General features: G+C 44.1%; 1 protein-coding gene across 3 annotated transcripts in view; it reads right to left on the minus strand.

Moving 5' to 3' along the window:
• Positions 1–9379: 9379 nt before the first annotated feature.
• Positions 9380–23734, minus strand: part of trdmt1 (tRNA aspartic acid methyltransferase 1) — an 81892-nt gene continuing 67537 nt past the window's right edge. The window contains exons 9-12 of one of the 3 annotated variants that reach the window (XM_084033825.1): positions 19715–19772; positions 18877–19006; positions 9904–10015; positions 9380–9873 (exon numbers count right to left, since the gene is read on the minus strand). In XM_084033825.1, coding sequence (XP_083889951.1) covers positions 9906–10015; positions 18877–19006; positions 19715–19772 — 298 coding nt within the window. In that variant the 3' untranslated portion in view covers positions 9380–9873; positions 9904–9905. Of the gene's footprint in view, positions 10016–18876; positions 19007–19714; positions 19773–23734 lie in introns of all 3 variants that reach the window. The other 2 variants (XM_084033826.1, XM_084033824.1) reach the window with 2 other exon arrangements.

Here is a 23734-nt window from a genome sequence, read left to right on the forward strand (position 1 = left end):
TAACATCTCAACCACCACCCCATTGCAGCCATGTGTCCTATCCCAGTCAGGACATCAAGCCGGAGAAGATTTCGCCAGAGACCCATTGGTCAAGGCTGTAATCCATCCAATCTCTCCTACTCACCATTCTCCAACGGTACTGAACATTAGGTACTAGGGGGGTTATGGAACTGCCAGTCTGCAGTCAAGAAAGCGGACACCATTTCAGCGTATGCCTCCTTGCAGACTCTCCACTTCCTGGCCCTTACGGAGACCTGGATCACCCCAGAAAACACTGCCACTCCAGCTGCCCTCTCAACTGCCTACTCGTTTTCACACTCCCCAAGACGAACAGGGCGAGGAGGAGGAACTGGGCTCCTCATCTCATCCAGGTGGTCCTACCAGGTCCTTCCCCTGGACCACCTACCCCGATCTGCACTTGAATTCCATGCCGTCTCTGTCATAGTGATCTATCGCCCACCCGGTCCTCTCCATGACTTTTTAGATGAGATGGATGCCCTCGTAAGCTGCTCCCCTGATGATGGCACACCACTCATCGTCCTCGGTGACTTCAAAATCCATCCGGGAAAACTGCACTCATCTGAATTCATTGACTTCTCCACATTTGACCTCACACTCTCCCCCTCTCCACCAACCCACCGGGCCGGGAACCAAATTCTTCACAAGATCCTGTGGCATCTCGGCACTCTCTGTTACCCAGCTCACCGTGTTTGACTACCACTTTGTGACTTTCTCTCTCCCCATGAAGTCCACCACATCCCTTCCCTCTACGCCTCGAACTGTCACCACTTGCCACAACCCCCTGAAATCCCTCAGTCCTTCCGCTCTCTCCTCAACTGTTCTTTCCTCACTACCATCCACAGAACAATTCTCCCTCATGCCTACTGAGGAAGCCTCCTCCATCCTGATGGCCTCACCCTCCTCTTCTTTGGACACTGTCCCCCCACCTCACGACCAGCGCGATCATCTCCCTCCCCTCCCTGGCTGTCCACATCTCTGCGAACCAACAGATCAGTGTTCCAAGTGGCAGAGAGAAGATGGAAGAAATCGGGCCAGGACGAGGACCTTGCTCACTACCACCACCTCCTCTCTGACTTTACCTCAACTGTATCGGCAGCTAAATCTGCCTTCTACCAAGGATCAAGGATCAACTCTTCCACCTCCAACCCCAGGAAACTCTTCTCCATGTTCTCCTCCCTCCTCACCCCTCCTACCCCTCACCCTCCTTCCTCCCTCACTGCTGACTTTGCAACTTACTTTACCAAGAAAGTAAATGACATCAGCTCCTCACTCACTCCTATAACCTCCCAGAAAACATCTCCCCCAACTCTCAACTCCAACGCGAGCACTTCGCTCCTCTACCAGCTGGTACCACCATCGCTGAAATCAAACAAATGTTGCACAGCAAAGTCCAGACTTTTCTCTGTTCTGGCGCCTCAGTGGTGGAACGAGTCATTTGCCATCTTCCGAAAAAGGCTCAAGACTCACCTGTTCAGAATTCAACTTGACTATGCATAGCATGACCCACTAACAACCCCCCCCCACCCCCCCTTTGATCATTTCAACCTTATCTCCTGAAAGATGACAAGTTTATTTCTTACTTTACTTCAGAATTTGAGATTTTCTATTCTATCAACTCACCATCCGCAGATAGTCCCTCTGTCCTCTGGGATATACTCCCGTGGACTGATTATGTCTTTTGTCGCATCCAAAAGACGTAGGAAGAATGAGCAGCGTAAACTTCTTGAATCCCGACTGGCTGATTTAGAGGAAAATCACACATCTACTAGAGAGGAAGCGCTACTTGATTTGAAATCCATGCCGTCCGGTAAGGCCCCAGGGCCAGATGGATTTGGATGCGAGTTCTACAAGGAGTTTAGTGATATTCTTTTAAACCCTCTGTTGTCTATGCTCAATCATTCGTTTGAAAATGGGATCCTACCTCAGTCCCCAATATTTCTCTCATCCTTAAAAAAGGAAAATGCCCTGAAAGCTGCGCCTCATACAGGCCAATAGCCCTACTTAACTCTGACCAAAAACTACTCTCCAAAATTCTGGCCTCACGTTTAGAAAAGGTGCTGCCCCATATTGTCAAGGAGGACCAAACAGGTTTTGTTAAGGGCCGGAACTCCTGTGATAATCTGAGGAGGCTCCTTAACATCATCCAACTAACCCAGAGCCGTCGGGACCCTGCCCTCGTGCTGTCTCTTGACGCCGAGAAGGCATTCGACCGGGTCGAGTGGTCGTACTTGTTCTATGCTTTGGAAGAATTTGGCCTCTGCGAAAATTTTGTGAATTGGATTAGGGTTCTGTATAATACTCCGACAGCGGCGGTTCTGACTAACGGGCTGAGATCCGGCAATTTCTCCCTCCACCGTGGGAATAGACAAGGCGACCCCCTCAGCCCCTTGTTATTTGATATTGCTATTGAGCCGTTGGCCCAAGCAGTACGGCAAAACAATTTAATTTCTGGTATTTTCGTTGGTGAAAGGGAACACAAAATCACCTTATACGCTGATGACATTTTGATACATCTGTCGCAACCCCAAACTTCTGTTCCCTGCCTGATTAAGGTCATTTCGTCGTTCAGCGTCTTTTCGGGATATAAAATTATCTTTGCAAAATCTGAAGCTATGCCCCTAGGATCGTTAACTTGTGTTCCAGATATGACTGAGCCCTTTCCGTTCCGCTGGTCTCCCACCGGTTTCATTTACTTAGGAGTGCATGTAACACCTACTTTTGGTCAGATGTTTAAGTCCAACTTTCCCCCCCTCTTGGATGCTATAAGGGCTGACTTAGACCGCTGGGCCCCTCTTCCTCTTTCCTGGCTAGGAAGGGTGGCTCTTATAAAAATGAACGTCCTGCCCAGACTGCTGTATCCACTGCAGATGATCCCTATATTATTGTCAAACAAGGTTATTAAGGTGCTTGAAGGCTGGCTAAGCTCCTTCATTTGGAGCAAGAGGAGGCCCCGTCTCAAGATGACAAAACTTCAAATGGCAGGTTGTGATGGAGGGCTAGATGTACCTAATCTTAAATTTTACCAACTGGCTTCACACCTGCCAGTGATTTCAAGCTGGCATAGCTGTGATCCTGCCTCGATTTGGCATGATATTGAGTCCTCTCAGTCAAAGTGTCCCTTGGTTAATCTGTTGTTTATGAATAATCCTGAATATGTCAAAAAACTCTGCTCTAACCCTATTACTCTCAGTACTATCAGAGCCTGGAGATCTATTCGCTCTATTGAAAGCCGGACTCGGCTAACATCTCCTCTCACTCCCATTCTTGACAACCCAGACTTCCTGCCAGGCCGTTATGACCAGGGCTTTAAAGTATGGAGCACTCTAGGGCTGAAGAAAATGGGTGATCTATTTAATGGCCAGATTTTACTATCCTTTCAGCAGTTGCAACAACAATTTGGTTTATCTAATCAAGGTGACTTCTACAGATATTTACAAATTAGAGATTTCATAATTAAAAACACCACCTTAATGACTAATAACACCACTTCATGTGTTGAGAAGGCCCTGTCTCTACAGATTAGGAAGAAATGCATTACTGTTTTTTACAGAGCCCTAAACTCTAATTCTCCTCATAGCTCACAAGCCACCAAGCAAGCTTGGGAGAAAGATCTTGGCATTGCCATAGATGATGCTGACTGGCGGGAAGTCTGGTCTCAGGCCATGAAAATCTCTGTGTGTAATCGCACTAAATCCATACAGTTCAGAATTGTACATCGCATGCATATAACACCTGTTGTCAAGAACAAAATGGATACTATTCCCCGCTTTGCTGGAAATGCAATTCTGAAACTGGTGATTACTTTCACTGCCTCTGGTCATGCGTGAAGTTACAAATGTACTGGTCTAGTATCGCAAAGGAACTGACTGCTATCTTTGGTGTCTCAATACGGATGGACCCTATGTGCCTGATACTTGGTCTCCCGGATGATCAGATCACTGACAGTAAACACAGGAGACTTTTCAATATTCTGACTTTTGCTGCAAGAAAGAACATTTTACTCATCTGGATCAAGAATGCTGCTCCAACAAAAAAATCATGGCACAACATCGTTATGGACTGCATTCCTAGTGAATACATTACACTTCACTCCAAAATAGATGCTTTCTATAGGGTCTGGAACCCTTACTTGCAGCATATCGGGCCCACGCTGTCATCCTCCTTGCTTCGTCATAACTTTGTTCTAGGTGATCACTTTCTAACAAACACCTTCTGGCCTTGTTATGTTTGTATGCTCTGTATTGATTGTCATCTGGGCCCAGTATTTCAAAACTTGTAATCCGGATCAGAATAATCCGGATAATGAAATCCTCCTTTTCTCAGTCATGGATCAAGGTGATCCTGCTGACTTTATCTGAGTATTTCAAAACACTGGCCGGGTGGATCACCGTGATCTCGACCTGGCTGGATACGGATTACCAAGTCTCAAGTCTCCGCCTCCGGATCTGAAACATGGCGGTCTACTTCACGGAAGTAGCAGCTGGGAGCGCGACTTTCACGTCAAAAATGTAAGTTTACCGTCGTCTAATGTTTAGCGGTTTAAGGACCATATGAACGCCAACCAACATATCGTGCTAGCTATATATATGAATTGTCACGTACTGAAAACCAGGCTGTAGCGATCTCGGCCGTGCTAACGGTAGCTAACTCTGCTCCATTGACTTCTGTGTGCAGCTAGCGGGCTAGCGGTCGCTGGCTTTGTTTACGAATTTTGCGGTCGATGGTTTGATTTACAAGGTAATAAATCTGACGTACATTATACCATAACTGTTTAAACTAACATCAACCTGTTCAGAGTTTATTAGCGTTACGTCATTGGCAACACAGCAGGCTGAAAATAGGCTACATGTGTACAGGCTACTTGTGTATGAACTATGCAGTTCATTCAGAAGTGTCAGAATGCTACAGTAATGCTGGGAAAATCATGCTGTTGTCATCATGCACACGATTTCTGTGACTATTGTGGATTCCAAATGAAGACAAAGATATCACTCATACTCCTTCCCTTTCTTCTACTTTCAGAGCCCACTCAGCTATTAAGGCCAGGGTCTGGATGAGTGCTGGAAATCCTTGGAAATGCTTCAATTCAATTGCAGTGATAAGTTGTTGGATTTTGAATAAAGTGTTTGAAATTGTAGTTGCATTATTTTCATGTATTATTGCTTAATCAGTGACACAATTAGATACATTTTTTCCATCCTAATTTGTCTCCCTTTATGTAGAAGGCTCTCACTAAACATAATTGTGGTAATTTAAAGCAAAATAGCATCTGATTTGGTTAAGTAAAATAATCAGTTTGTACACAAACATATAGCCAAACACTTTTGCTACACCTTAAATGTTCTTAAATTACTCCAATTTGTTTCAAGTAATGCACTGACAATTTAGATTAAGTGTAATGAACATCTTGAGTAACAATATCTAGGAGAAGCGGAGCTGAGACATTGTCAATCCAAGTCAAATCCACCTCTGAGGTGGGATCCAAATGATCCTGAAATTTTGGTATCAAGCTGATCCAGATCTCTGCGTTACGTTTTGAAATACCCAAATCCAGCCCTTTATCTGGATTCAAGGGAGGATTGGATTACCAAAGCTGAATCCTGATCTTCAGGATCAGGATTCTCTGGATCTGTGTTGAAATACCCCGTTTTCAAATCAGATCAAGATTTAATCCAATCCGACCAGGATAATCCAGTCGGATCACTTTTGAAATACTGGGCCCTGGATACTGCCTTGTCTTGCTGCAGGAGATTGATAGGGAGGGGGCTGGTCAGAAAATGTGCCCACTGTCATTTATTATTTCCATAACATTTTTCTATTTACTGTACCCTGCTTTCCCCCCCTCTTTTCTGTCATGTCTGAGCAGTTCTGTGTGTTTTGTGTTTAAAAAATGCAATAAAAATATTTATAAAAAAAATAATTAAAAAAAACACTGTCACTAGCAGGCCCCCAAACATAAAGGAGAGTTTCTTCAGGGCGGGAAGCGACCAGAGGCAGGCAACGGTTGCATCCCTTGAGTGCTCTCTCCTAATTGCCCAAGCCAAAAAGCCACACAACACTGATTAAACCTGCGTGCATTAAAATGGCTGAGATACTGTGTGGACCGCAGGTGGCTAACAAATTTAAGACTGTACCACTATCCAACAAGACAGTGAAAGACAGGATCGACAGAATGGTAGGAAACGTTGAGAACACACTCGTTGAAAAAATCAGGACAGGCCAGTTTTCAATCCAGCTGGATGAAACTACCACGTGTTCGAGACGTCTGGAGACGTTTTCAAGAAATTTCATTCAGTTCTTCTAGTTGCCGAGTTCGCTTGTGCTATAGCTAGCGCGAGTCAATGGTTCTCAGCTAGACAAGCATTAAAAACAGTCTTGCCCACTCCACAGTGCACCCAAGGCAAATCCATTAAAACACTAGACTGTCGATGTACATGTGTGTGTTGATGGAATAATATTTGAAACAAAACTAACCTCGCATCACATGAATCATCCATTTTTTGAGGAACTAGTTTCTCAGCAGCAGCGGAACTTTACTTTGCTCCGTCGGACTCAAAACTCTAAGACGCGCAGCCCGAAATACGGCCACGCGAAGCCACAATTACGCACCGCGAACCTGGTCCATCCGGAGAACGGTAAACCCTCGGATAGACACATGAACACCGCCGAATAATCGGGCCTCGTGCCCTCAGAGCTGGGTGAAAAGCCCTTGGACCTCACGCAAACACCGGGCAGCCCACGGCCATGCGAACCCACAATTACGCACCGCGAACCTGGACCTCTGCTCCGTCCGTAGACCCGTAAACCCTCGGACGCGTTGCGGGGGATTCCCTCCTGGCACCACCAGTCTCCGTTTGTTCGGTCCTGGTTCTCAGCTCCAGCAGGGGCTATCTCGGTCTCCACAGACGCTCGTTCACGTTCTGCCCTTTGAGCATCCCTCTCGCGCAATTCTTCCTCTGTATATTCAGGCTCGTACAGGTACGGTTGGGTTTGGGTGGAAAAAAACTCCTCATCAGAGTCTTCAAAAGTTTCAGTATATTCTCCAAAAGTGTCCATTTCTGTGAGATTGAAGAAACTAGCACTGCGGGCTACTCTGTGTCTGTAGCAATGACAGCAGGTAAACAAACTATTATAGAACCAGTAACTTATAAGTGCTAGGTGATATCACTCCGCCGCTGCCATAGCCTACTAGGAAGTATGACACGCTGCTGCTGAGACATAAATCCTTAAAAATGCAAGGTTGGTTTTATTTCAAACATTCTATCAACACATATGTACATCGATAGTCTGCCGTTACAATGGATTTGCCTCGGGTGCACTGTGGAGTGGGCAAGACTGTTTTTAATGCCATGCTAGCTAAGAACGATTGACTTGCGCTAGCCATAGCATAAGCGAACTCGGCAACTAGAAGAACTGAATGAAATTTCTTGAAAACGTCTCCTTATGTCTCGAACACACCGGCTCACTTGGAAAATAGGTCTTATGTCCAAAATTCTGAACTATCCCTTTAATTCCAAAAATGTGATCATGACTGCCAAATGCATTCTGATCGTTAATCGAGTCATCAATGTGACATTCCAAAAAGTGGATCCGGAAGTGATCAATAATATCAGACCCATTTCTTGGAATTATCAGATACACTTTGTGGAATGGATTAGGGTTCCAAGAATGTGATCTGGATATTAATATCTTTGACTTTTCTTGAAAAAGGCGAGACATTTTCTCTGGGGGTTTAGCCACCTCATGTTGGTCTTCTGGAAGGAGTTCTGCCCTCAGCTCTGGACCACTGTCAGTGTGGCCTCCGTTTTCCACCAGAAGATGGAGACGGCTTACCGCTGTATGGCTTTGCAGAACCCCTCATCCTGGTCCCAACAGCTGTTTTAGGTTGAATATTCACACTACACCCTGACCAGCTCCGCTACCAACACTTCGCTCTACCAACGTCCTCTCTTTACCATCTCAGAGGAGGAACTCTCCTGTCCAGGCCTTCATCCGCCGCTGCCGCCGAACCTAGACTCAAGCACGAGCTTCCCTCCTCCACTCTGCTGAAACGTACACCACCTCTGCCAACCGACGTTGCTCCCAATCACCCACCTTCCAGGGTCTCAAGATCAGGTCGGTCCATGAGTGTCCTCTGGTCCCTGCCTCTCCACCACCACCGCCCCCTCGCTTAATTGACTGGGGTCTCACTGCCTCATCTTCTCCCGCCATCACGTGAGGGGGTCTCCAGTTTGACTGCGAGGGGTATGGTCTGGCATCATTTAACCACATTCAGTACACTCTCTCATTGATAGACTGTGTTTTCTGTCAACAGTGATTTTTATAGTTGAAATGGTTGCTATGAAGCCATGGCCCGAGCATGTCTTTATCCAGGATGTGATCAAATCCTTCAGTGTGAAGGTTTTGTTTGACAGAGAGCTTTAAACTGGGCGGATTTTGCTGGAGTGATGAATGCTTGAGGGACAGCGGTACAGGTAATGACTGAACTTAGAAGATTGGATTTGTTGGTCGGTTGCAGCTAGGGACCACAACCAGGGAGCTCCCTGCTTGACAGCTGGTCTCAGGATGGGCGGGGCTGAACTCCATGGGCAGACCTTTGGGAGTGATGGTCAACAGAAGAAATGGAGAGGAAGCGGTGACATGGAACTATCAGACTCCAGAGTAGAAGGGGGAAGCTGTTCCTGGGCGAGTGGGGGGAAACTTGTTGGTCAGCTGGAGGGCTAGAGGTGGATAGGGGTGACAGGGGAGCTTCCTCTGTTTGAGTTTGGCTCCCAGCTGGGCCCAGTGGTTAGCAACCTTTGCAGCAGCATGCAGCCATGGGACAGTAGAGTGCAGTTCTCCTGCAGTTGTGATGCCAAATTAACCATGTGCATGCTTAATGCGATCCAAATATTTCTAAAACATTTGTAAACAATTGTGAAAAACTCTAATTTATGTGAAAACCGCCAATATTATGTTTCTGTTTGTTATGTTACTTTTGTCCAGCTTTGTTTTTTTTATATGTCAATGAGTATCTCAACACTGTTCTTGTAAATAGATTCAGTCACATTCCTTTTATGTGTAACATAATTGGCAACTAAGGCTGATTCTCAACATCAATCCTAACTTAATTTGCTGGTCACAGTTATGAGTTCAAACAATGGTCTTGTAACTTGGATGACATCTCATCGCATGCTTGTCGTTACCATGACAACACATGGCAGCTTTGGCCATACGCCGTTTACTGTCTGACAACAGATTTTACAATGGGTCTTGTGTCAGGCTTTTGGAGAGTTAGTGGGATGGTAGGGGGGCTTCCGGGGCTCTCCTGTTTTACATAATGAAAGATGGATCTTACATTCCTTATGTTTTTAAAAAAACAAACATTTATGTTCAGGCAAAAGACACATGTACAGTTTGAAGTGAAACTTAAAATATTTGATCAGTTAACATCCATCAAAAAGAAGACCATCCATTTTTATTTTTACTCTGTAATACAATCCATATGGATGCTGCAGGATGACATGTTTGGAGGCCAACAGGAAGTTGCATCATCCTTCCACAAAAAAGCCACTGGATTACTGCAGAAAATGATCTCTGTGCCAAACAAAACATTATGAAACTTCCATGCTTACACACATTACTTACACAAAAGGAGCTTAACAATTTACATTTATGATTTTTGATGAGCGAGAATGCAAATGGTTGAAGTAAAAAAGCTCACATGAGATTATAAAGGAAACAAATCAGGGTCACATGACTTCACATCACCACCACTAGGCTAAAGGAGAACTAGTGTTCAGGTGACTGCCTGAAGTGCTCTGTGATAGAGAGGATGGTTTCCTTCAGAGTCCTTGAGAGTCCCTCACAGTCCTTCAGAGACATTCAGAGTCCTTCAGAGACCCTCAGAGTCCTTCAGAAACAAGAAGCTGTAAGAGTCTGGCCACCACAACAACATTGAGACTGTTTCCGAGAACTCTGTACTTCTGCTTGGTAGTGATCTGCTCCGGAAAGGCTGAAAAACACAATCAAATAGCTTTAACAAAATAAGATAACACTTGGCAATGTAATCTATCCAACAGTATGAAAAAATGCAGAATATCACGTAGACTAGAAAAAACATGAAGCAACAGATTTTTTTGTATTCATCTAACAGTCAGACGAACAGATTATTGAATCACAGAAGTCATCCAGCTTTAAACTCCTGTCGACTATGTTCAGGTTTTGTTCACAATTTTTTTTTTATTGTAAACTGATTTAATAATGTCTCAACATGGATGTTGGGAGCATTTTGAAATATTCATAGTTGGAAAAAAAGGTGCACATAATCTGAAAATGGTCCTTTAGGAGACAGACCTTGATTTTGCCTTTAAAAGTATATTATGCAACAATTTCCTAAAAAAAGTATGAAAGATACAACAATAATCATCACATTGACCCACTGGAACTGTATGATGGTGTCTGTATCAGCTTTTTATGCTGCTGCATCAGCAAAAAACATCTGGACTCCACGTCAGCCAATTACAGTGTGCTCAACGGTTCTCATTCCCAGGCCAAACTGCTGCTTCGTCACAACTCTCTGCATACTGAAGCTCAAGGTATGCAGCTCTCTGTGTGTGTGATACATCTTGTGTTAGTCTCTCTTTCCTCTGCTGTGTTATTCTCTCTCTCTCCTCTGCTGTGTGTTAGTCTCTCTCTCCTTTGCTGTGTGTTAGTCTCTCTCTCTCTCTCTCTCTCCTCTGCTGTGTTAGTCTCTCTCCTCTGCTGTATGTTAGTCTCTCTCCTCTGCTGTGTTAGTCTCTCTCTCCTTTGCTGTGTGTTGGTCTCGCTCTCTCTCCTCTGCTGTGTGTTGGTCTCGCTCTCTCTCCTCTGCTGTGTGTTGGTCTCGCTCTCTCTCTGCTGTGTGTTGGTCTCTCTCTCTCTCCTCTGCTGTGTGTTGGTCTCTCTCTCTCTCCTCTGCTGTGTGTTAGTCTCTCTCTCTCTCTCTCTCTCTCTCTCTCTCTCTCTCTCTCTCTCCTGTGTGTTAGTCTCTCTCCCCCCTATGCTGTGTGTAAGTTGTGGGATGTGAAAGTTTGAAGGCAGTCTCTCGGATGAACGGCTCTGTCATAATGTTTCTGAACTCTACTGACAAAGTCAACACTGTAGTTGAACATGGTATAGTTTTGAGAAACACGCATGTATCAGTTTTCCCCCTAATTAATCCAGTGTAAAAATTATGCTGTCTAACTTGCCCCCATTTATAGTGGGCAAAGTGCGCGGGGTGAAGAGAGTAGGAGTCAGGCAGAAGTGAAGGGGAGCAGAGGGAGACAGCAGTGCAGGAGCCTGACACAGACGTGCAGCAGGACAGGGAGTGTGCTTGATGAGCCCAGTCAGACCAGTGTAGAAGGAGAGGAGGAGCGGGAGGCAATGAACATTGATGAGTTATTGAATAATGGGGAGAAAAGAGCAATGGATGACAAAAATGTTTTTAAAGTACCATGCTCAAAGAGAAAAACAAAAAAAGAGTCAAAAAGGGTCAAAGCCAAGGAAAATGCCCTTAAAGGAAAATGCACAGGTGCAAAAATGTGACTCAGATGATTTCTCTGACTTCTGATTCATCCATTCCTGATGGCCAGAAGAGCAATGGCTACAATCTTGAGCAAATCCGTAGTTTTTTAAAACTAACTAAAGGGAAAAGGGATGTAGCTGCAGATGACTTCTTCCCAAATCGCTCTATGTTTGTTGACCCCTCTAAGTGGCTGATGAGAGAGAGAGGTGCTGATGGTTTGAAGGACACAGAGGTTTATCACCTTAGGGTGAAAGCACAAGTCAGCAATGTATTAAAAAAGTAAGGGACAGTCACATATATGTTATGCATTTACTTTTTCTAATCACCTTTTGTTTGGCCATGAGTCATTTTACAATCTCATCTCTAAATCTTAATGGAGCAAGAGATGTTAAAAAAAGAACTATGATCTATTAAAAACAAAGTGCATTGATATTGCCTTTGCTCAGGAAACCCAAAGTAATATGGACAATGAAGTTGAGTGGAAGAGAGAATGGGATGGGGATATTGTTTTGAGTCATAAGAGTACTGTGAGTGCTGGAGTGGCAATTCTGTTCTCAAAAAACTTCTTGCCAGTGTCTGTTGAGGTTGAAGAAGTTGTAAAAGGGAGGCTAATTAAAGTGACAGCCAGATATGAAAAATCTACCATGATGTTGTTAAATGTATATGCTCCGGTGATCCAGGTGAACGATGTATTTTTATAGAAAAATTAGCAAGCACCCTTTTAGGTTGTGTTTCAACTGATTTTTTATTTGTAGGAGATGATTTTAATTGTACAGTTGATGATTTAGACAGGAATCATTTCGAACCCAAAGCTCGGTCAAGGAAGTTTAGGTCATTTAGCAGACGCTTTTGTCCAAAGCGACTTACAATAAGTACATTTGTCAAAAGAAGGAAACAAAGAAACCACAACCTATCATTGCCGATAAAGTAAGAGCTAAAAATAGAACGTGTTAGGTCCTCATCTGAGTAAAGTAGTACCTTAAGAGCAACAGTGCTATGATCAGAGTAAAATTACTCTGCTATCCTGACATTAGTCGGGAGTTCGTTCCACCACTGAGGCGCCAGAACAGAGAAGAGTCTGGACTTTGCTGAGCGACATTTGTTTGATTTCAGCAATGGTGGTACCAGCCGGCCAGCTGAAGTAGAGGAGCGAAGCGCTCGCTTCGGGGCATGAGGTTTGACCAGTGTTTGAAGGTAGATGGGTGCTGTTCCATTGATGGCCCTGAAGGCCAGTGCCATCGTCTTGAATTGGATGCGTGCTGCAACAGGGAGCCAGTGGAGGTCACGGAGGAGGGGGGTCACATGGGAGAATTTGGGTAGATTGAAGATAAGGCGTGCTGCAGTATTCTGGATACGATGCAATGGTTTAATCGCAGAGGCCGGGAGTCCGGCCAGGAGAGAGTTGCAGTAGTCAAGGCGGGAGATGACCAGTGCTTGGACCAGGAGTTGCGTTGCATCCTTTGTGAGGAAGGTCCGAATCCTGCGGATATTGTAGAGGGCAAATCTGCAGGATCGGGCCACAGCAGTGATGTTGGGGGTGCAGGATAGTTGGTCATCGAGGATTACACCCAGGTTCCTCGCAGTTGAGGAAGGTAATACTGTGATGCCCTCGACAGTGACCGACAGGTCCATGCGAGGGCAGTCTTTCCCTGGGATGAAGAGGAGTTTGGTTTTATTCAGGTTAAGCTTGAGGTGATGTGCAGTTGTCCAGACAGAGATGTCAGCCAGACAGTCCGAGATGCGAGCTGCAATGTGAGTGTCAGAGGTTGGGGGAAAAGAGAGGAACAGCTGGGTGTCATCTGCGTAGCAATGGTAGGAGAATCCATGCGATGTAATAACAGAACCTAGTGATCTGGTGTATAGTGAGAACAGAAGCGGTCCTAATACTGAGCCTTGAGGGACACCCGTGTCCAGAGAACAGGATTTGGACATAGAGCCATTCCATGCGACCTGAAAGATGCGATTTGTCAGGTATAATATGTAAACAAGGTGAGAGCAGAGTCAGTTATGCCAAGTTCAGCCAGAGTGGAGAGGAGGATTTGGTGGTTGACTGTGTCGAATGCAGCAGATAGGTCGAGGAGAATGAGAACGGAGGAGTGGGATGAGGCTCTGGCGTCTCGCAGGGACTCGGTCACTGTGAGGAGGGCCGTCTCAGTGGAGTGAGCGGTCCTGAATCCTGATTGATTAGGGTCAAGGAGGTTGTTCTGCGAGAGATAGCATGACAGTTGGTTGTAGGCGGCACGTTCCAAGGTTTTAGAGAGGAATGATAGAAGAGATACACATCTGTGGCTTTGGATGTCAGTAGCGTCTAGGGTGGGTTTTTTAAGGAGAGGTGGTGAGGAATGGCAAGATGTCATGTGAGATGTCCTGGAGAAGAGGGGAGGGAATCGGGTCAAGGGAGCAGGTGGTGGCATGGTTAGATGTAACAAGTGTGTGAACGTCTTCAGAGGTGAGGGGGTTAAAGCTGGTAAGGCCATGAGAGTTGAGGGAGATGTTTTCTGGGAGGGAATAGGCGTGAATGAGGAGCTGATGTCATTTACTTTCTTGGTAAAGTAAGTTGCAAAGTCATCAGCAGTAAGGGAGGAAGGAGGGGAAGGGGTGAGGAGGGAGGAGAACATGGAGAAGAGTTTCCTGGGGTTGATCTTTGCCAGGTAGAAGGCAGATTTAGCTGCCGAAACAGTTGAGGTGAAGTCAGAGAGGAGGTGGTGGTAGTGAGCAAGGTCCTCGTGCTGGCCCGATTTCTTCCATTTTCTCTCTGACACTCGCAACAATGATCAGTTGGTTCGCAGAGGTTCAGACAGCCAGGGAGGGGAGGGAGATGGTCGCGCAGGTCTTGAGATTGGGGGACAGAGAGTGTCCAAAGAAGAGGAGGACAGAGGACAGAGTGCTGCTTGAAGAGTGGATTAGTGGACACCTAACACCTGGGGCCAGTTGTTCAAAAAATGTAAATCCGGATGAAAATTATCCAGATTTGGAAATCCCTTTTTTTGCTATCCAGGATAAGGTAATCCATCTTACTTTTAAAACGTTTTTTCAAAGCAACATTGGATTGGATCACCCTGATCCAGATACACAGTTTTCAGGATTACCAGCTATGTAAAGAACAGGTAGAAGAGCCAACATGGGGTCACTTTAACCCTATGAGCCCTAGTCTGTTTTAAGGGCATTTTCACTACCTTTAGTTAGAAGCATTTATCCTGGTCATTGTAAGTGCCATTCACACATGCTACATATTGTTTTTTTCAGCACAGTCTAGGCTACCAGACCTGCCACAATATCATGTATTCATACTTGATTGAATTGATAAAAATACAAAAAGCATACTATAAAAAATCTTCGATTTTGATGTGCATCTCACCGCAGCAAGCTGACAGCTCGACAGGACTTTCATGTATATGTAGGCCTGACCGTCCTGAATCTGGCAATATAAGAACCATGGTGGAGGGATGAGCAATTTACAGAAATATGTGGTGTGTACCTAATAGAAATAAATGGCCATTTTTATTTAGTGATGAAAAATGACCGTTCTGTGCTCCATATCGGTGACATGAGCTGATCTGACCTGACTTGTTTGCGTGGTAGCACACATGATGTGCACACATGATGATTCTCTACAACAACTTTTTACTGCATTGCAATGAACAAAGTAAAAGGCAAAAAAGTGTTTATTTGTCAAACAAATTTGGATGCAATTTGCTAGGATCTCAAAACCAGATTATGAACGTGCCTTGCCATAGAGAAACATATGAAAGCGTTGGATTATGAACATACTATGCCACAAAAGCACACAAAAACATGGGGTAAATGAAGGTATTATTTTGCTGTCACTTCGTCTGTTTTTATAACCGTCACGGCCCATGGCTGTTATGTGTGTGCCAGCCCTCGCTCCTGATTGGTGCCCCTGGTTCCTGCCTCTCCTCTACCTGCTCGCCTGCCTGGGTCTGCCTTCTCTCTCCTGCTCTGCGATTGGGTCGCCCTGCTTCAGTTCGCCGGCCCATCCTGCCTTAGCTCGTTATCTGCCTGTTTAAAAGCCAGCAGCAGAGAGTCACTCGGGGCCGCTGTGATTTAACGTGAGCAGTTGGCCCCCTGTGTCTCCTTGTTGGTTGCTAGTGCCTTGTGTTTTCTGTGGACTCCTGTAACTCCTGTTTGTTAGCCAGAACGTGCGCGGTTCCTTTTGTGTAGTGTGTGTGATTCACGTTGATGGCTCTGAGCTTATAGTTAACCCGAATTAACCTGATTATTGTGAAAACGCTATTTCTCCCAAGTTGGACTTCGGGGCGCTATTCCTGTTTTGTATTTCAGTTTTGTCGTTTTTGTACCTTTTGTTTGGGAACAGCCTCCTCCTTCCTTAGTTCATTGTGTTGCCTTTTACCTTCCCTATTAATAAAACAATTGAATTGTTGCCAAACCGATTCCATCCGGTGATTTATGTTATTTCCCCTTTCCCCAACGAGCTGGGGTCGTAACAATAACACAGAAGGATCAATGTATTTGGTATCAATGGATAGCTGTGTCTTCTCTTTCATCTGACATGCATGCCATATCTATGCGATCACGGGTTCGCGAGTAATTCAAGCGAGAGCCATGGGTGTGCGGGTGAACGCAGAGCAGAATAGACTGTAAATATGATACAATTTGATTTAATTTCATGATTTTTTAAAATGTTCATACTTGATCGTACAGACCAGTGCCTAGTCTCGTTGGAAAGCCCCAATTCTGCTCTTTCGTGCAACTGCTCCAACTAATAATCGCAGAGCAATGTAACAGAGAAGAATGGGTGTGTTTTTCGACGTACTTTGCGTCAATCGGCTCTAAGGGTTAAGTGTTTATTTTGAGACAAAACACAAAACATAAATATCCACTTCCATTTATCCTAATTTATTTTATGACCCCTCATCTTAGGCTCAACAAATAAAAAACAAATATACATTAACAAATACATTGTGGATATATTGAAAATGTCTTAAATAAAAAATGTCAAATAGTTAACAAAATAATGTTCAGGGTTCTTCATCTGAGAAGGAGAGACATGCAACATACTGTAATACTTGCGTGTATTGTCCTGCACAACATCGCTAACAGATGCAATGTTCCTCTCTGTGATGTTTATAATGCACCTGAGCCTGTTGAAGAACCAGACTAACCTCTGGCGTTCTGTCCGAACAAGGGACTGACTGGACGTGTAGTAAGGGATGCAATTGTTCGAAATTATCTTTGACAGGTTCATATCTGATGATTGTTTCTATGACATTAATATACAGTGATGAATGACAGTGACAGAGATGAAAAATGTAATATGTAATTTTTGTTTGTTATTGAAATCTGTTTGGGGGTTTATTTCATGGGAACAAGATCATTTTTATTTTTTCTTTACTATACTGAAAGGCTTAATTGGTTGCCTATGTCTACTTTACCACTGTAATAGTTAAACAAGTCAAGTGCAAAATATAAATAAAAGTATATACACTAAATGATACAAATGTATTATTTGACCAATTTTAAAGTTTTACTACATTTTCTTCCTGAAATCCACCTTGAAATCCTACCCCTTGTTGGGATCATGGTAATCCTGTTTTTTTGGATCAAAGTTATCCAAATCCTACTGAAAAGTTTTGAACAACACAAACTGAAGGTTTGATCCATTTCCAAACTTCGATTTGATTACATGATCTGATCCAATTTTAGAATCCTTCTTTCCCTTTTGAACAACCCATTTTCCAGATTTGATCCAACCTGAAAACCAAATCCGATCAGATTACCTTTGAACAACTGGCCCCTGATGATTCTGATCCTTTTACTAGGCTGTGTATTTGGCCTCAATTTAAGGACTGTGAAAGACTGGGCCCCCTGCTGGAGGATAATTTATGGATGTCACTGGAGTCAGTGAGTGGGAAAACACTTTATCAAGGGTGTGTCAAGGCCTTGAACAAGGAAAAGCTTAAAGGTAGAGTGGACACACCTTGGAGAGATCACTTTAAAGTCCGGTCAGATGTGAAACCTGTATGGAGCATGCTTTATAAACCACCATTAACAAAAAATGCTGGGGATTTGCAGTGGTGTATTTTACATAGGATTGTGGCAGTGAATGCTTTTGTATCAGTGTTAAATCCTACTGTCTCAGATGATTGTCCTTTTTGCCCTATAAGAGAGACCATTTTTCATTGTTTTCTACATTGTCCTAGATTGATGTTGATGTTTATAACACTTCATATTCTAGTGATGTCCTTTGGAGAGAGGTTTACTGAACAAATGTTCATTTTCGGTTTTCCTTATAGTACAAATAAGAAGAAAAAGGGTCGACTGCCAAATTTCCTTTTTGGCATAGCAAAGTTAGCAGTTTATTTAAGTAGGAGAGAGACCGTGGACAGAGGACAGAGGTGTGATTGTTTGATTACCTTTAAGAATTTAGTTAAAGCACAAGTATTGTTAGAATACAAATACTATATGAAAATGGAAGATTTAGGGGCTTTTCAAGATGTGTGGGACTATGATGGCTGACTTTTCTGGCTAAATGAATTGGAAATCACCATTGTTGATGCATGTTAATTTAACTTTTAAAAACATTTTTGTTGTTGTTGTTGTCTTTGTTTTTCGGGGGGAGATGTTGTGTCGTTTGTAACTGTCTGGATTGTAATGTTATTTATTGTAAATGTAGATTAATTTTATCTGAATAAATGATTGTTTAAAATCTCCTCTGCTGTGTGTTAGTCTCTCTCTCTCTCTCTCTCTCTCTCTCCTCTGCTGTGTGTTAGTCTCGCTCTCCTCTGCTGTGTGTTAGTCTCTCTCTCTCCACTGCTGTGTGTTAGTCTCTCTCTCTCTCCTCTGCTGTGTTAGTCTCTCTCTCCTCTGCTGTGTGTTAGTCTCTCTCTCTCCTCTGCTGTGTGTTACTCTCTCTCTCTCTCCTCTGCTGTGTGTTAAACTCTCTCTCTCTCTCTCTCTCTCTCCTCTGTTGTGTGATAGTCTCTCTCTCACTCCTCTGCTGTGTGTTAGTCTCTCTTTCTCTCCTCTGCTGTGTTAGTCTCTCTCCTCTGCCGTATGTTAGTCTCTCTCTCTCTCTTCTGTTGTGTGTTAGTTTCTCTCTCTCCTCTGCTGTGTGTTAGTCTCTCTTTCTCTCCTCTGCTGTGTGATAGCCTCTCTCTCTCCTCTGCTGTGTGTGCAGACAGTATGAAACGTGCTTTGGGCTGCTTTCATCCAAAATGCTGCAAAATAAAGCTTCATTCTTCTGATTGGTGGCTTTGTTCTCACTAATGGCGCTCCCTCTCTTCAGTCCCTCTCTCTGAATGGGACTAGACATTACACATTTAAGGGTTGACAGGCTTGTGACTCACATAAGCTTTGAGGGAAGCCCATGAGGTTGGCAACTTCTCTGGGGGTAAAATAACGTAGCTTGAGTGTCGACAGCTGCTGGAGTCTCTCATCTTCAGACAACTGGTCCAGACCTCTATACACACACTCCACCTGCAGAACACATGAGAAAGAAAGAAAAGGCCTTCAAAACACCAACAACACTTGGAAGGAGGTGCTCCAGCTGGGATGTGTTAATAATACATGTCTTTCATGAATGGATGACAGCAGAACAGTACACTTAGTTAAAGATGGAAACAATAAACCAAAGCTGTTCACCACAGTTCTTATACTATGTAAGTCTTACAGCAGAGTGATCTAAAATAAGACTAAATGAATGAATGATCTTCCTTACTCTACCTACCATTATTTTATATTAATACAACCATGTCCAATCATCTTTTATTGTGAAGAAATTGTAGGAAGTAGAGTGACTGTGGCAGTTGAGCTTTTTTAACAATAAAAAAAATATCTCTATAAACAGATAAAGGATGAACATTTACTTCATTAAGTATTCATTCACCCTCATTGAGCTACAGTTGTATAGAAAAAATTCTGACATATCACATGGATACAAGTATTTCAACCCCTGGTGATGATGTTTTGCCCGACCATCTGAAATATATTTCTATACCTTTATTGTAGTCCACATGTGATGAAGGCAAACTTATGCCTATCTCAAAGCTGATGAAGCACATCAGCATAAAAACAAAGCCAGGATCTGCCTGTGGACTCGATGTCCCCTGTTAACCGGAGACATGGGTCTAATTCAGCACTGGACATTGTCCTTGGCTGTTGTCCTGTAGAGACATTAAAACCTACCTCTGTTTCCATGCAGCACTGCAGCACTGATCCTGTTCCCTCTACATATCGGCCATAGCTGCAGATGACACACATCAGCACAATCAGAAAACATCAACAGTGATCAACCAGCCAGACAGAAACAACAGTCAACCAGTTCATCGGCATCATCCTGTTTACACTCACATTAGAGGTACACCCTCTAGTCCTGGTCCAACAGTCTGCTGTTGGCTCTAGCCTCTAGACTGTTAGACGAGTACCAGCACCCACCAGGGACCGGTGGACGCAACAGCAGACTGTTAGACAAGGACCAGGACCCAGCTGGTACCAGTGGAGCTGGTCAAATGATAATGAGGTCAAAGTAATGAAAGATCGAAAGAAGATGATAATACTACTACTATTACTACAACTGCTAATAGTACCACTATTAATACTACTACTATTACCACTACCAATATTACTACTTATACTACTGTAATACTACTGCTACTGTTTATACTACTACTACTACTACTACTACTACTACCAATACTGTTATTACTACTACTGTTAATACTACTAATACTACTACTATTACTAATACTACTACCAATACTACTACTATTACTACTACTACTACTACAACTAGTACTACTACTACTATTAATTATAACACTAAAACTACCAACACCACATTCAGATGAACCCAAGATCGTGGTCTGCTCCAGATTTCTGCCTAAAAGTCTGTTACAGTAGTTTTTTCTCTCCACTAGGTGGCGCTGTAACACTTGCTCCTGGTGATGTTGGGATTTTGAAAATGTATTAACTCTGAAAATCATGAGCGTGTTCTTATCCTGCTCAATGTGTTAAGTGGCCTGAGATAACTTCTGTTGTGATATGACACTATAAATACAATTGAATTAAATTGAGAGTTAACAGCCACCATGACACTTGCAGCCACTTGACTGTTCAGTGAACGGTTAGTTTAGCTGTGAGTTAGTCAGCTGTGTGTCGGCCTGTAAACTTAAAGGACCACCTGGTCAGAGTTCTGTCACCAGCTCAGCTCTGTATGTGGGTTAGGGTTAGACGTTGAAGTTTAGTATGCTCCTCTGAATTTTAACTGTTTAACAGATAGCACACAGTTAAAGGAGAAATCAGGTCATTTTGACCCCATTTTTGTTGGCCCCAGGGTCATCCCGACTTATTAGAAGCAAAAACCTGACAAAAATTGACTTGACCTAGCCTGAGATGTGTACCTGCCTGGCAGCCTTCCAGAATAGCGCCAATGCTAACCCATAGGGGCAAGTTTTATCTGCTTTTCTGGGCCTCAGAAAACAATTCCAAGACCTATGCAACACAGGTTGGATTCTTATGAGACACGACAGCGCTCGTTTAGCTCAAATAGTGTGGCGAAACCACATAAATATGTGTTTTTGCATGGAGTTACTCAACTCAAATCACCTCGTAGCCATTAGCAGTAGAGTGCCGGGCGCGTGCTCGTCCCTCCCAGTCACCGCAGAAACGGAAACGTTTTCCTTGTAGTTTTGATTTTTGTATCCATAAAGAAAGGATCGAGCAGTGCAGTCGTCATGTCCGTAATGAATCCATGAAGCGGTTATGTCCATATGTATGACTGTGTTACAACATAGCAACGATGGTTTACAGCTAAACAGCAGCCCATAGCCAAAACAATGCAAGTCTTGCGCAAGTTCCCGTCTGCTGTCCTCACTCTGGAGCTGTTTTCAAGCCAGTACAGTGACAAACAAATCTTTCTATCTAGCAGTGCCGTCATGTCCATATAACAGTGTAACTACATAGTAAGATTGCTTAGCCTTTGTGACAGTTGAACCTGCTACAGCGACAACAAATCTTGCGCAGTCTCAGTAGGCTAGCTTAGTTGTGTTGATAGCACCAGAGTGAGGACGTCAGATGGGAACTTGCGCACATGTCACCAAGACCTCACAGGCAGGTTTGGCACAGTTCCAGGCACATTTAAATGCAATAAATAATCACAACAAACACTATTTAATGCAACTAATTGAATCAACACGTGAATTTATATCTATATAGATTGTCCCGTCACATCTGACGTCAGATCAAAGGCGGATGGCACGTGTAACGGAAACTCAGCCTGACTGAATTAACACAGCATGAAACTTGGACCTCTCGGACCAAAACATCTCCATCTCTCTCTCCTGTTTTACATATCTATCCACTGCTAATAAAATGCGTCTATGCCTGAAAAAATCTTTAAAAAAAATACAGCAGCTCGTGCCTGGTCTCGCGCCTCGGCAGCCTGTTGTGTCCGTGGAAACTTTGCCGCGAGCTGGAACCGGAGTTGGGGCTGCAGCTGGGCTGAGCGGCCCGCGAGGTCCCGGTGTCCCGCCGTTGTGGTGTTGGGCGGGGAATCCGGTGCAGCTGTGGAGCGCAGATGATGAAGACGGTGATGATGATGATGAATGGCCCCGCCGGCTCGTGCAGGCACCGAGTTCTCGCCACTTTTATGTCTACTGCTGTGCGCCCTGACCCTGTTTTGTGATAGACATGCCTAAAATGTGCCTACAATTTCTATAGTGATATAATATCTGCATAATAATTATTATGACTATACGCACGCACAGCGCGTGATGACGTGGTGGGAGCGGCGGCGCTGCTTCTGTCATTGGGTTGTCAAGTGACGAAACTTGCACTGAACCTCGCCTGACGCATTAAAGGTGAGGAGAGGGGATCATTTGATTGGTGAAGATCTGAATCGGCTGTATTAATCCCAGTCCATGCCTTTTCTCCTCCTCGTCTCCCACTCACGCCTTCTTCTCCTCCCTGCTTCCCACTTGCGCGGGTGGGAGTGACGGGAGGCGTGCCTGCGCTAGACTGCACGGTGCACGAAACTTGCAAAGTCCAGGCGGACACACCCCGTCGGCGTGGCGCAGGTGCGCTGACTGCGCCTGGTCTATGAAACTAGGGCCCAAAGTCACAACCACTGAGGGCATGGTAGAAGAGAATACCACATGTTTTCTCTGGTCCTATGGCTGAAACCACCTCATGTATTGGGATCCATCTCGTCTTCTCTCCTTTGCCAAAAGTCACCCACATTTTCTCAAGGCCAAGTTGCATCAAAGAGGGCATAACAGAAGTGGCTATGATTACAATGTCTGTGTCATTGGCATCGATCAACAGGGATTTGTGTTCTTGTTTCACTGCATGCTGGGCATGGAGGAACATGTGTCTGCCTCTTCATGACTACACAGGGCTACTGCATCCAAATTGATCTTTTGAGGATCCAGGGGGCGGCCAACTTGAAAATAGAAATTTCAAGTGGCTGGGAGTGTTTTCTTGTCAAGCAACCCTTAGAGACTGCTCATACCAATTTGCATGCTTGTATCACCAAATAAACCATTATATCACTTAAAGTGATGGTTCAGAGTAAAATGCACCCTAGGTCATTTCCACCATGACATCCAGCCAAATACCCCCTCGGAAGCATTTTTAGCGATGGTCAGCATTGGTCAAGATAGCCGCTATCAGCCGAATGTCTTAGTACTGGCGCTATGGTACAGTGGGTATATCTCAGAAATTACCCCACTAATAATACATGGAATGTTACCAAACTCCTGCAGTAGTACACATAGGGTCTGTACTCACAAAATGAGGCATTTGAAAGTTTGTAAGTACACCAGGAGTTTATTTAAAAGAACACTTGCCTGATAGCTTCTATCCTCGGCTGCTATGCTACCGCACATTTCCGTGTTTACCCAGCCGATGCCGTGACGCGAGTTTCACGCGAGAGTATGAAAAAGTTTCGCTGAGTTTTTATAAATGCTTGTATTATCAGGTCAACACATTTGCATAAATGCTCCAATGCTGATACTAGGGGACTTTAATCATTGCAGCCTGAATACAAGTTTACCTGTTTTTTATCAATATGTGAAGTGTAACACTAGAAATAATAACATTCTTGATAAGTGCTATGGTAATGTCAAGGATGCTTATTCAGCCAGAGCCAAACCTCCCCTTAGCAACTCGGATCATAACGCAATCCATCTGCTACCCACATATCGGTCA

Source organism: Eutrigla gurnardus (genome assembly GCF_963514095.1).
Source record: "Eutrigla gurnardus genome assembly, chromosome: 18".
Taxonomy (NCBI): Eukaryota; Metazoa; Chordata; class Actinopteri; order Perciformes; family Triglidae; genus Eutrigla; species Eutrigla gurnardus.